Below are 13,252 nucleotides of genomic sequence, written 5' to 3'. Positions count from 1 at the left end.
GGGCATGGTGGTGGGCACCTGTAATTCCAGCCACCGGGAAGGCTGAGGCTGGAGAATCAGTTGAATCTAGGAGGAGGAAGTTGCAGTGAGCTGAGATTGTGCCATTGCACTCCAGCCTGGGCAACAAGAGCAAAAGAGCAAAACTCCATCTCAAAGAGAAGGACGGAAGGAAAGGAGGGAGGGAGGGAGAGAGGGAGGAGAAAAAGAAAAAGAAGAAAAAGAATGAGAAAGAAAGAAAGAAAAAAAGAAAGAGGGAGAGAAAAGAAAATTATAGTCACACAAGCCCGTACTAAGACTCTACCCTCACTAGCTGGGGAATGTAAAAGCAAGTCACTTAAGACAGACTTTGGGGGTCTTCCCTAACTCATTTGCAACACAGAGATGACAGTCCTCACAGTCTTGCAATGAGGAGTTTAACTACGATTATGCTCATAAAAGGCTTCCCACAGTTCTGGGTTTTTTCAAGCAGATAAATGGACCTGGGCTAGGGCTGTTTTAAACCAAACATGGACAGGCACAGGAAAATATCGGATGTTCACGTATACACAACACGGCCCACAAGCCTGCAAACAGACATCAGAATGCACACATGAAAACATCCACAGGTTGATATGTGGTCACCCATCTGTGAAATGCATGCACACAAATATGAATACGCAGCACACAGCTTGTTTTACACAGAGATGTACATCACGGACATCCCCTAAATCCTGTGTGCCCACATGCTATATGCAGAGACAGACACAAAGACTGGCAAGCATTGAGAAACAGTGGCACACCCTGTCAGGCATACACACACACGTGCATGTGCAGACACATGTTGGAATGGATACCCATTATCGAGCACAAAATATACCCCACAAAGCACCCCTGGTGCACACATGAATTCATGTATCAGCATGAACACGCTGAAACATACACGCACATAGACGCTATAAGCGTGCACCCAGAATGCCACACAGACAGCTGAAGAAACGAGGATAAATATGGCAGAGGTATCCAGGAGAACCCGCTGGACAAAATGGCACAAAATACATGGATGCAGGAGCACGCGGGGTGATTGAGGGAAACACTGACTTGCTGGGAAGGAGAAAGCAAAAGAAAGACACGATCCGAGACAAGTGTAGACAGACAGGTGGACAAAGTCCTATGCAGGGCTCCGGGGCCATCCAGAATAATCTGAGGGTCTAACGCTGGCCTGTCCTTCTGCAGATGCTGCCTAACTCAGCACCACATCCAGGAGGATATGAAGGATTAATTTCCTATTCACAGCTCCATAGGGTAAAGCTTAGCTGTGCCGAGGAAGGGTTGGGGAAAGAGGTTCCCGAAGACTCGGTCCCGTTCCTCCTTCCCAAAGGAAAAGCTCTGGGAGCTTTCAACTAGAGAATGTAAAAGCAAAGAAGGTGCTTAGAGAACATCTCATCCATCCTCATCCTACAGATTAGAAAGAACTACTAATATTCACTGAGCACTTACTGGCATGTACCTCATCTGCATTAACACACGCTTCTCCCCTAAATAGCTGAAGAGGTCGGAGCTGTTCTTGGTTCCCTAAGGCTCAGAAAGATGAAGTCGGCTGTTTGAGGCCACAAAACAAAGAAGGGATAAGGTTAGGATTCCAATCCATGCCTCAACCACTGTACCATCCATCCAGAAAGGGAAACTGAGCCCAGCAAAGGAAAGGAAACTTCCTGGGTTCGCCTCTAACTCACTCTGAAAGCCTGTACCTCCTCCCAGAAACTCACAAGTCCCTGCCACGTGTTTTCAGACACCATCCTCTTACTCCATTCTCCAGGGTAATCAATATGGCTCAAATCAACTGACCTCTATGTCCTCAAACACTAGAGTTCTCCCAACCTGAGTCTTCCCGTTCTCTCCCTGCCCAGGTCATGGCAGCCTGTCCAAACACTCTGTGCCCTTCCTATTGCCAACCTCACTGAGAAACAAACTCCCCAAATTTCTGTCTCCCACCTTTTTAAGAAACAAGAAGGAAAAGGAGGGGCCCGGGCTTGCGGCCAGCCCAGGTGCAGGCTGTTGACCAGGATTAGAGGGATTGATATCTGCCAAGCTAGCGCTAATCCTCCTTTCCACCTGTTCCCCTCCAAAATCAACAAACAGCCGTCCTCTCTCTGCTTTGTTCTCTGCCCTTTGTTCCCTCCACACAGGTCTCAGAAGCTCAGCAGCCTAGAACACTGTGAGCAAAGAAGGTGCTTAGAGAACATCTCATCCATCCTCATCCTACACATCTGATGTGATATATGATATTCATTAAATACTTACTACATGATATTCATTAAACACTTACTGCCATGTACCTCGTCTGCATTAACACATATACTTCTCCCCTAAATGGTCCTGGGGGTTCTAACCTTACCCACCTCCACTTATCCAAAGTTGGTGACCCAGAGGAGTGGTACAACCCTGGAATGGTCCAACCATCAGAGCCTGCCCAGTGCCCATCTGGGGACCCTCTTGGGGTCTGGCTGAGTCTCATCTCAGCCCCAGATAGGACCAGTCTTAGCACCTGTCTAATGCCCATGTCAGAGCCCACTAGGACCAACCTCAGACCGTATATGGTGCCACTCTGATGCCCTCCTGAAGCAGGACACTCTTATTCCCTCAGTGACACCTGACACAACACACAGAACCCTCTTGGCACCAGACATGACTTTAGTATTCTCCTGGTGTGTTCAGTGCCACCTTGTTGCCCATCCTCACATATACCCGGGGGCAATCCCAAAGCCACACAATGCCTCATCCTCCCTGGCCCTACCTGATGCTGATATCAGAGCCGCCAGTGTCATCCCTGTGTCCACTGCTGATGCCAGTCTCAGCACTCACCTCCTGCTAAGCCTGGCCCACACTTGACCCCCAGGGTGATCCAGGCCAGTCAATGCAGGGGGACGAGGACAGGGTTCAAATCCTGGCTCCCTCACTTGCTCCCTGGGTGACCTCACTCAAGAGGCTTTATGGAGTCCAGATCTGCATCTTCAAAATGAGAATGATGATAAGCCAACCACATTGTTACAAAGACTCGACCAGATCGCACACACCTAGACTTAATCTTCCCATAGAGGGCAGGGCTCACCACAGGGCAACTGTCCTGTTTACTAAGGAAGAATTTCCCTGAGGGAAGGACAGCAGGCTACTCATCCCTTCTCCACTCCCACCCACCCCAGAGTCTGCCTCTGTGCCTCCCGCTGGGGTTTACCCCAATCTCTTCCGCTATTGTTCCCTCCTCCTGGTAAGAGTTGTAGCCCCTGACCAAGCAGGAATAGCCCTTAGAGGAGACTGAACTCACCCTCAAATGTGACCTTCTCTTCCCAAACACCACCTTTCCACTGGGAAGGAAACCAAACCCAGAAAGGGGATTAAGGATGCAGAGCAGGAAAGACAGGAGTTCAGGGCCACTTGCGCAAGTCCTCTGCCCACTTTCTGTTTTCTGTCCTCCTAGACCCCGATATAAAACGAGAAACATAACTAACAACAATAATGGGAATGACGCAGTCAATCTAGGGGGTTTCCCTAAGGATCTGGGTTGGAAACCAGTGGAGGTCCTTGTAAATTACAATTCTTGGGACACCTGAGATCTTTCCACCTTTTGGGGGTTGTTAGTACTATTTCTCCAGAGCTGGCCAGTCCCTCTGCCAACAGATAACACGAGGTACTCTTCTCCAGGTGTGCAGAACGATCCCCTGAAATATGGCTCTGGGCTTCCACCCCTTTCCCAACCAGAGATGGGCAGTGGAGGTTCTGTGGCACCCATCCTGGCCTCTCCTTGAGGTTCCAAGGAGGATTCTGGGCATCAAGAGACAGCTCTGGGCCAAAACAAAATCAGGTCAGCCCTGGGTCTGGCGCTGGGCTGCTGCACTCTCTGGGAGGAACCTGCCAGGCGTGCTGCACACTCCTCCTCCCAGAAACTCCACACCCATGGCCCCGGGTCTTCCTTACCCCAAGACTCTCGAGTCTATAGGCCCGGAATCCCCCCTCCTGGGACCCTTAACCCTGCATCCTCCTCACTAGCAGACCCCACAACTCACAGCCACACTTCCATCTCGCCCTCATAAAAGCCTGACCTTTGCATTCCTCGCCTCTGGAGCCCCAAATCCACAACTTTAGGGTGCATTCTCACTCTCAGAACCCAAATCCAAAGCACAGGTGCTCCCCTGTGCAAATATTACAAACTCCTCAGTTCTTCAGTTTATCTGTTGCCCGCTCCTAAACCACAGCCCTGGGGCACCCCTCCCAAGGCACCACGGCTTTAGCCTGGAGGTCCCCTCTCTGTTCAGCTGCCCTGGGGTCCCCCTCCTCCTCCCCTGCTGGCTGTGTCCCAAGCTAGGCAGGGTGTGTGGTGGGGCTGTCATTGGGAGGTGAAACGAAGTGATTATATAATCAACCAAAGTCCGCAGTATAAAGGCAAACCGCCCCAGCTGGCACCATCTAGAATCCCACCGCCACCATGCTGGCCTCAGGGCTGCTTCTGGTGGCCTTGCTGGCCTGCCTGACTGTGATGGTCTTGATGTCTGTCTGGAGGCAGAGGAAGAGCAAGGGGAAGCTGCCTCCGGGACCCACCCCGTTGCCCTTCATTGGAAACTATCTGCAGCTGAATACAGAGCAGATGTACAACTCCCTCATGAAGGTGTCCCAAGGCAGGGAGATGGGTGGCACGGGGTGGGGGCTGCCCAGCTGGCTGGGGATTTGTGGTGGGGGATTGACCAGAGTCTTAGGACCAGAGGGGTCACCAGGAGATGGAGGTGGACCAGAGTCTTAGGAAAGGGGAGCTTTTGGCCGGGCGCAGTGGCTCACGCCTGTAATCCCAGCACTTTGGGAGGCCGAGGCGGGTGGATCACGAGGTCAACAGATCGAGACCATCCTGGTCAACATGGTGAAACCCCGTCTCTACTAAAAATACCAAAAATTAGCTGGGCATGGTGGCGCGTGCCTGTAATCCCAGCTACTCAGGAGGCTGAGGCAGGAGAATTGCCTGAACCCAGGAGGTGGAGGTTTCGGTGAGCCAAGATCGCACCATTGCACTCCAGCCTGGGTAACAAGAGCAAAACTCCATCTCCAAAAAAAAAAAAAAAAAAAAGAAAAGGGGAGCTTTTGAGGTTCAGCATCAGGGTCCTAGCCAGGAAAGATGGGGTCTTAGGATGTCCAGTCCCTTGGCTGTGAGAATCTGCGGGGGAAGCATCCCGGTGCTGGGTCCATTCAGAGTCGGGGCTGCTCCCTCTCACCACTCCCACCCACCTGCATCAGATCAGTGAGCGCTATGGCCCCGTGTTCACCATTCACCTGGGGTTCCGGCGGGTCGTGGTGCTGTGCGGATACGATGCCGTCAAGGAGGCTCTGCTGGACCAGGCTGAGGAGTTCGGTGGGCGCGGCGAGCAGGCCACCTTCAACTGGCTCTTCAAAGGCTATGGTGAGGGGGTGCCCGAGGGGGAAGTGGCCAGGAAGACGCGATGGCCTCAGTGTCCCCAGCCTTCTCCCTGACTCTCCTGCCCACTGGAGGCTGCAGCAGAGCCCCCGGTCAGGCCTTCTCTCCCCATCTCTGTTTACTGCAGCCTCTCCCTGTGTGTCCCTCTCACCTGTCTCCAGCGTCCCTGTCCAGATTTCTCCCTGCCTCTGTCACTGGAGTCTCCTCTTTCGCCTCTGTCTCCATATCTGAGGACATTCTGGGTTTCTGTTCTTCAACCCTGGTCCACGTTTCATTTGTCTTTTTGTCGCGGTCAGCTTCTGTCCTTCTTCACGTTTCTCTCTCCCCTTCCCTCTCCTCCTTCCTCTACCTTGGGATTTCACCGTATTCCTACAGCCGCAACTCCAGCCTCCATCTCCTGGTAACAGTCTCTCCTCCTCCCAGACCCTCTCTGATTCTGTCTCTGTATTTTTCTCTCTTCTCCAGCTTAGCTTAAGGATCTTTCACCATTTGTATGTCCTCCTCTCAGATCTCCTCTCAGATCTCACTTCCTCTTCCCCCAACCTCCCTCCATCTGTCTCTCTCTTTCTCTCCCGGCTTCCTTCCCTTCCTCCATGGAGTGTCCCCGCATCCCTCTGTTTCTCTGTGCAGCTGTCTGGCCTGTTTCTCTTCTGATTCTCTCATTCTTCCTACCTGTTCTCTCTCTCACTCTCACTCTCTTCTGTCTCGTGTTTCTCTGACTGAGTTTGCAGCTCCCCTGCACGCTCGCTCTGAATCCATCTCTCCCTCACCCCACTCCCTCTCTGCTCCACCCCTGGGGACCCCTTTGGAGCTGGTCTGCGCCTGCCCGCCCCCCCCCGCCCCCTAACCTCTCCCCCACCCCCCACCCCCGCGTTCACCTCCCCAGGCTTGGCGTTGAGCAACGGGGAGCGCGCCAAGCAGCTCCGGCGCTTCTCCATCACCACCCTGCGGGACTTCGGGGTGGGCAAGCGCGGCATCGAGGAGCGCATCCAGGAGGAGGCGGGCTTCCTCATCGAGGTCCTCCGGGGCACGCGCGGTGAGCAGGAGACCCCTAGTGCTGGGGCGGGAGAAGGAAAACGTCCAGGGCGAAGGACCCGCGCGCGGGCTCTGCCTGGATACGGGGACTCGGTGGGGAAAGGCTCACGCGCTCACAGCCCTGGAGTCTGGCGCTGGGAATTTGGCTCCCCAGGGCCGTGCGTCCCGGAATTCTCTGAATCGCATCAGAACTCTGAGTTGACACTCTCTCCAACCCTCTCTCCCCGCCACACCCGCAGGCGCCAATATCGATCCCACCTTCTTCCTGAGCCGCACGGTCTCCAATGTCATCAGCTCTATCGTCTTTGGGGACCGCTTTGACTATGAGGACAAAGAGTTTCTGTCACTGCTGCGCATGATGCTGGGAAGCTTCCAGTTCACCGCAACCTCTATGGGGCAGGTAACCAGCTGCAGCCCGCCCGTGACTATCCTACGACACCCTGCTAACTGCTCCCCTCCATGGGGCCAGGTGCCTCAAACTTCCACACCTCTCCAGACAGTGTCCCCTCAAAATCAGCCCCCAATGTTGAACAACTGGACAGTTGCACCAGAACCCAAGACGGGTGCCCAACACCCAGTCTCCAAGGACACCTGGATATCTCAACAGATGCTCCCCAAAACAGAGCCCGCTGGCAGGAAGCATGCCTTCAGCTCAGCTCTCTCACCTGGGCACGTGTTCCCATTCCCAGCTTACCATAATTTCCAACAGATGCTCCCTACCCAGTTCTTCTGCATATCTTAACACCTGGACAAGGGACCACCTCAGCCCACTGCCTGCATACCCAAACACTTGGTGCTGCAAAATCCGGTCCATCGTAATCATTTCACATCTACACAAATGTCCCAAATTAGCCCACTGGGATATCTGGCCAAGCACCCTCTACTTGACCCACTTAAATACCTGAACACCTGCACAGGCTCCCTAACCAACACCCCTAAACACATAGATATCTGGACAGATGATTCCTCAGACACCTAAATAAATGTTCCCCAACCCTTTCCAATCACACACCTTGCAGAGGTGCCCCCAATGCATCCCACTTGGCTAGGTAAGCACCTGAACAGGTATCCCCTCCACTTCAACATCTCAACACCAGCCCCACTTTAATACATGGACACCTGTATCCAGACCCAGTAAGTTTCTGGAAAGCTGCCTCCAGCCAAGCCCACCTGAATGCCTAAGTACCTCGACAGGTGATGCTCCCCTCACACCAGCCCCACCTGAGTAGCTAAACACTTGAACAGCTGTCTTCCAACCCAACTTCACTCGAATATCTGAACACCTAGACGTGTGCTCCAATCCAGCCTCATTTGAATACCTGCAACCTGGATATATGCCTCAGTTCTTCTCATCTAAATTGCTAGACTTTGCGCCCCTAACCCACATGAAAACTTGGATATCTATTCCCACCCGACCCCACCGAAATAGCAAAACACCTGGACAGATGCCTTTAACTCAGTTCCTTCTTTGCTATGAAACAAGTCCCATTCCCATCAGCTCCTGCCCCCTGACAGCTGTCCTTCCCTTCCCATCCTCTCTCTGCAACCCCCAGCTCTATGAGATGTTCCCTTCAGTGATGAAACACCTGCCAGGCCCACAGCAACAGGCCTTCAAGGAGCTGCAAGGGCTCAAGGACTTCGTAGCCAAGAAGGTGGAGCACAGCCAGCGCACACTGGATCCCAATTCCCCACGGGACTTCATCGACTCCTTTCTCATCCGCATTCGGGAGGTACGCCCCAGCCGCCAGTGTGGGGAGGTGCAAAGCCAGGCAGAGGGAGGGAAATCAGGCTGGCAGTGGGGAGGGCAGACAACACAGGCCCATGCACATTAGCCTCCGTCATCATAATCCTCACAATTGGCCAGGTGCGGTGGCTCACCCCTATAATCTCATCATTTTGGGAGGCTGAGGAGGGTGGATCACCTGAGGTCAGGAGTTCAAGACCAGCCCGGTCAACCTGGTGAAACCTCCTCTCTACTAAAAATACAAAAATGAGCCAGGCATAGTGGTGTGAGCCTGTAATCCTAGCTACTCAGGAGGCTGAGACAGGAGAATTGCTTGAACCCAGGAGTCAGAGGTTGCAGTGAGCTGAGTTCACACCACTGCACTCCAGCCTGAGTGACAAAGTATGACTGTTAAAAAAAAAAAAACAAAAAATCCTCACAATCTCCAGAATCGCTTGAACCCAGGAGGCAGAGGTTGCAGTAAGCCGAGATCACATCACTGCACTCCAGCCTGAGTGACAGAGTAAGACTCTGTCAAAAAAAAAAAAAAAAAAATCCTCACAATCCCAACTATATCAACCACTGCTGTTCCATCTGCTGAGCCCTCACCCACAGGCAGGATTTGTGCACGTGAATTAGAATCGCGAGCCCTTCTGCAGCACTACCACGTGCCAGGGACTGCGTTAAGTGCTTTAAGATAGTACCCCACTGAACACTCACAACAGCTCTTCAAAGAGGTTCATTCATGGCCCCATTGTACAGATGAGGAAACTGAGGCCCAGAGAGTATAAGTAAGTGTCTTGCCTGAGGTCACACAGCGAGGAAGCTGTGGTTTCCCCAAGCTCAAACCCTGGTCTCTCTGAGCCTAACGCTGCTGCTTTTAGCCACCATGCTCTCTAACCTGTCACGTCCTGGTTATCAGACCCACCTCTGTAGGCAAGTGACCTGGCTTTACATGGGAGGGTCCCCACCTCCACCTGGATGTCAGTATCCCATGTGGGAAGGCTTTAGAAAGTCCGAAGCTCAGCGAGAAAGGATCAAGGGAGGGGATTCCTCCACAGTAAGCTTCAAGATTTTTAGGGAAGAAATAAAATGCTGTTGCTTGTCTGTCAGAAAAAGTCTTTTTTTTCTGACTCTTCATCTTGCCATCTCTGTACTACTTTCTCTTCATCTCCCTTTATCCTTCTCTTTCTAAATATTCCTACTATTAAAAGAGTAACAAGCTGGGCAACATGGTGAAACCTTATCTCTACAAAAAAATACAAAAAAAAAAATAGCTGGGCGTGGTGGTGCATGCCTGTGGTCCCAGCTACTCAGGAGGTTAAGGTGGGAGGATAGCTTGAGCCCAGGGGGCAGGGGTTGCAGTGAGCCGAGAAGATGGCACTGCACTCCAGCCTGGGTGACAAAATGAGACCTTGTCTCAAAACCAAATTAATTATTTATTAAAAAGTAACAGCTGAGCCTGCATGCTCATATGCATATCCAGTTCCAGCTACTCAGGAGGCTGAGGCTGGAGGATTCCTTGAGCCCAGGAGTTCGAGTCCAGCCTGTGCAACTTAGCAAGACCAAGTCTCTATAAGAAAAACTGACCGCTAAGTTGATAAGTAAAGGACAGATGGTCAGCCAGGTAAAGAAGGGGAGACGCAAGAGCATTTGGGGCAGAGCCAGCAGCCAGGGCAAGGTCTGGAACCTGGAGGTCTGGTCCCTCATTCCACCTTTGGTCTGGATCTAAGAGAGGTAAATCCAAAAGAAAAGCCCCAGAAGGGCCCCAAGGGCAAGAGGAGCGAGCTTGGACTAAAGCCCCCTCTCCCTGTAGGAGGAGAAGAACCCCCACACGGAGTTCTACTTGAAGAACCTGGTGCTGACCACGCTGAACCTCTTCTTTGCGGGCACTGAGACCGTCAGCACGACCCTGCGCTATGGCTTCCTTCTGCTCATGAAGCACCCAGAAGTGGAGGGTAAGGCTGGAGGGGAGGGAAGTGAAGGGACTCAGACCCTCATGACTCCCCTGGTGCAGTATCCCCACCTGTGCCAGAACCCAGGACCCTGAGACGTGCCTTGCTATCCAGACACAGGGCAATATCCAGCTGATAGGCATCCACTGAGTCTCATTAGTTGATAAAATATTGAAAATGTCTGCAGTGATTTGTCAGTCATTCCTGTCCCAAGCCCACTGAGTGCCCGCTGCCCGCTCCTCCGGACCCTCCCCTAAGTTCCTCCCTGTGCCTCCCCTGTGATTCTGGCACGACCTGGGTAACAGGATCACGCTCCAACGATGCTGATGTCTGTTATGAATGGTGAGTGGGCATCCTTCACCCACCTATGACTACCTCCGTGTCGAACATGGAGCCATGTTATCCACCCCATTTTGCCTATTCGGGCTATCATCCCTGCTCTGAGACCCCTAGATACCTAAACACGTTCCCCTTCCTCCCCAGCCAAGGTCCATGAGGAGATTGACAGAGTGATCGGCAAGAACCGGCAGCCCAAGTTTGAGGACCGGGCCAAGATGCCCTACACGGAGGCGGTGATCCACGAGATGCAAAGATTTGCAGACATAATCCCCATGGGTCTGGCCCGCAGGGTCACTAAGGACACCAAGTTTCGGGACTTCATCCTCCCTAAGGTGCTGTTTCCCCTGCCCTAGGCCACAGGGACTTCCAGCCCCTCTCTGTGTCCTCAGCAACCCACCCCCATTAGAAGCTTTCTAGACTCTGTCCCACTCCCTCAATCAGTCAAAACGACTTTCCCAACCATCACATCCCTTCCACCTTCCCACTTAGAGACTCCTCAGTCCTGTGTCTCCCAGACCCTTTGTGTCAGGAGAATCAATCCCATGTTCCCAAACTTTTTTTTTTTTTGTAAAGATGGGGTTTCACCATGATGGCCAGGCTGGTCTTGAACTCCTGACCTCAGGTGATCCACCCACCTCAGCCTCCCAAAGTGCTAGGATTACAGGTGTGAACCACCGTGCCCGGCCCAAACTTCTTAAGAATCAGCAGAAGCCTTTCCATTAGGCCTTTTGCCTTAGAGACACAAATCTCAGGTCCCCCAGACACCCTGCCTAGGAGAACACAGACCCCTTGTCTCCCAAAGTTCCTGTCTCAGGGACACAAACCTTCTATCCCCTAAAGCTCCTCCCTCAGAAAACCCCAACTCCCATGCCTGCCACTTCCCCTCAACTGGGGCACCCTGGTTCCCCCTCTAGCCCCTGTGTCCTTTCACCAATCCCCCCACCTGCCTCATCACATACACCTTCCTCCTGCCTACCAGGGCACCGAAGTGTTCCCTCTGCTGGGCTCTGTGCTAAGAGACTCCAGGTTCTTCTCCAATCCCCGTGACTTCAACCCCCAGCACTTCCTGGATGAGAAGGGGCAGTTTAAGAAGAGTGATGCATTTGTGCCCTTCTCCATCGGTAAGAGACCCTTGTTTGCTGCCAGGCCACTGTCACACCAGCAGGGGCCTCCCTCACCCAGCTCCCCTCTGAGGTGTAGCCAGGTATTTCTCCAGCTTGGAAGTTCCTGTAGAATCTACCCCTGAGCCACCAGCTGATCCTCCCTTAACTGCCACGCACCCAGTACCAGCGCCCAGGCAAAAGAGAAGGAAATATCATACCCTGTAGATTTATTTGTCTAGGGTCACACAGCACATGTTTTTGTGATCAGGTTTGCAAGTGTATCTGGCAGGAAGGGACATCCAAACCTCCCATTGCTACACCTGGCATGGATCACCCCATCTACGGTGGATGTATGATATTATGCCTTTTTCAAAACCCACAGAACTGTACAACACAGAGTAAACCCTAATGTAACTATGGACTTTGGTTAATAATATCAATATTGGTTCACCAGTGTTACATCTCATAGAAGGAAACTGAGGCTCAGGGAGGATGAGCGCCTCCTCTGAAAGTCTCTCAGGCCATAATATTCCATCCCTCTTCCCTGGGAGAGCTGCAGCTGGAGGTGGGTAGTGGGGCGAGGCTGCGCTGAGAGTGGGCTTCACCCCCACCCCTCCTGCCTCTCCTCCTCAGGAAAGCGGTACTGTTTCGGAGAAGGCCTGGCCAGAATGGAGCTCTTTCTGTTCCTCACCACCATCATGCAGAACTTCCGCTTCAAGTCGCCGCAGTCGCCCAAGGACATCGACGTGTCCCCCAAACACGTGGGCTTTGGCACAATCCCACCAAACTACACCATGAGCTTCCTGCCCCGCTGAGTGAGGGCTGTTTCGGTGCAGGGCGGGGCCAGGGGAGGGGCTCGCGGGAGGGGCGGGGCTAAGAATGGAGGCAGGATGGGGGAAAGCAAGGGGCAAGGTGGTTAGAGGGAAGAGAAGAAACAGAAGGGGCTCATTTCACCTTGATAAGGTGCTTCCGAGCTGGGATGTGAGGAAGGGAAACCTTACACTATACTATGAGGATTAGTAGTAATAGCAGCTCTTATTTCCTGAACAAGAACCTCCGTGTCAGCTCTGTTCAAAAAGCGTTGCACGCTCACCTCACTTAATTGCCACAAACCTCTGCCAAGGGGAACAGCGCTCATGCCTATTTTACACGTGACAAAGCTGAGGTTCAGAAAGTTGTCTCTATCTGAGGTCTTACAAAATACAATTGCCCAGAAAAATCTTTGAACACAGATCTGTGTCCATAACCCTCTGTACTGATTCTTAAAAAGCACCCCTTCCACTCACAAAATGCCTTATCCACAAAGCCAGTGCTATGTGGAATACCACATTCCACGTGACATTGCCTCTGACCAAGGCACTCACTTTATGGCAAAAAAACAAAACAAAACACCTCTTCCTCAAGTAAAACAGCTTAATGTGGCATCACATGGCCTGAACCTCCCAGTCCCGGGGGGTTTTCCAGGCCCCTGGCAGGCAGCTGTCCTGGCTTCACTGCACACTTACCCACACTCTCACCTACTCAGCATGCTTTGAGCACCACGGTGTACTCTGCGTTCCCTACCAGGTAAGGCCTCTGTGGTCCATTCAGAGTCAGTCCAGAGATGAGACACGAATGAAACATACAGAGTCAGTCCATTGACAATTCTTTTGCAGAGCAGAAG

The 13,252-nt window shown here is 52.5% G+C and overlaps 1 protein-coding gene across 1 annotated transcript; it reads left to right on the top strand.

The window, feature by feature from the left end:
• The first annotated feature begins 4,438 nt into the window (after positions 1 to 4,438).
• On the top strand, positions 4,439 to 12,820 carry CYP2A7 (cytochrome P450 family 2 subfamily A member 7). Its single transcript, XM_035283849.3, has 9 exons — positions 4,439 to 4,639; positions 5,257 to 5,419; positions 6,321 to 6,470; positions 6,709 to 6,869; positions 8,023 to 8,199; positions 10,009 to 10,150; positions 10,631 to 10,818; positions 11,466 to 11,607; positions 12,223 to 12,820. Exons 1-9 carry the CDS (start codon positions 4,460 to 4,462, stop codon positions 12,402 to 12,404), a joined length of 1,485 nt encoding a protein of 494 aa, XP_035139740.1. The 5' UTR covers positions 4,439 to 4,459; the 3' UTR covers positions 12,405 to 12,820.
• Positions 12,821 to 13,252: the final 432 nt, after the last annotated feature.

Source organism: Callithrix jacchus, chromosome 22, assembly GCF_049354715.1.
Source record: "Callithrix jacchus isolate 240 chromosome 22, calJac240_pri, whole genome shotgun sequence".
NCBI classification, from domain to species: domain Eukaryota; kingdom Metazoa; phylum Chordata; class Mammalia; order Primates; family Cebidae; genus Callithrix; species Callithrix jacchus.
Note: the sequence above shows the minus strand (reverse complement) of the source record. Positions and strands in the feature narration are given on the sequence as shown.

Coding starts and splice junctions, on each gene's coding strand:
- CYP2A7 (XM_035283849.3), top strand. CDS start 4,460: ATGCTGGCCTCAGGGCTGCTTCTGGTGGCCTTGCTGGCCTGCCTGACT. Junction 5,420..6,320: donor CTGGCTCTTCAAAGGCTATG/GTGAGGGGGTGC, acceptor TCACCTCCCCAG/GCTTGGCGTTGAGCAACGGG. Junction 6,471..6,708: donor GGTCCTCCGGGGCACGCGCG/GTGAGCAGGAGA, acceptor CCACACCCGCAG/GCGCCAATATCGATCCCACC.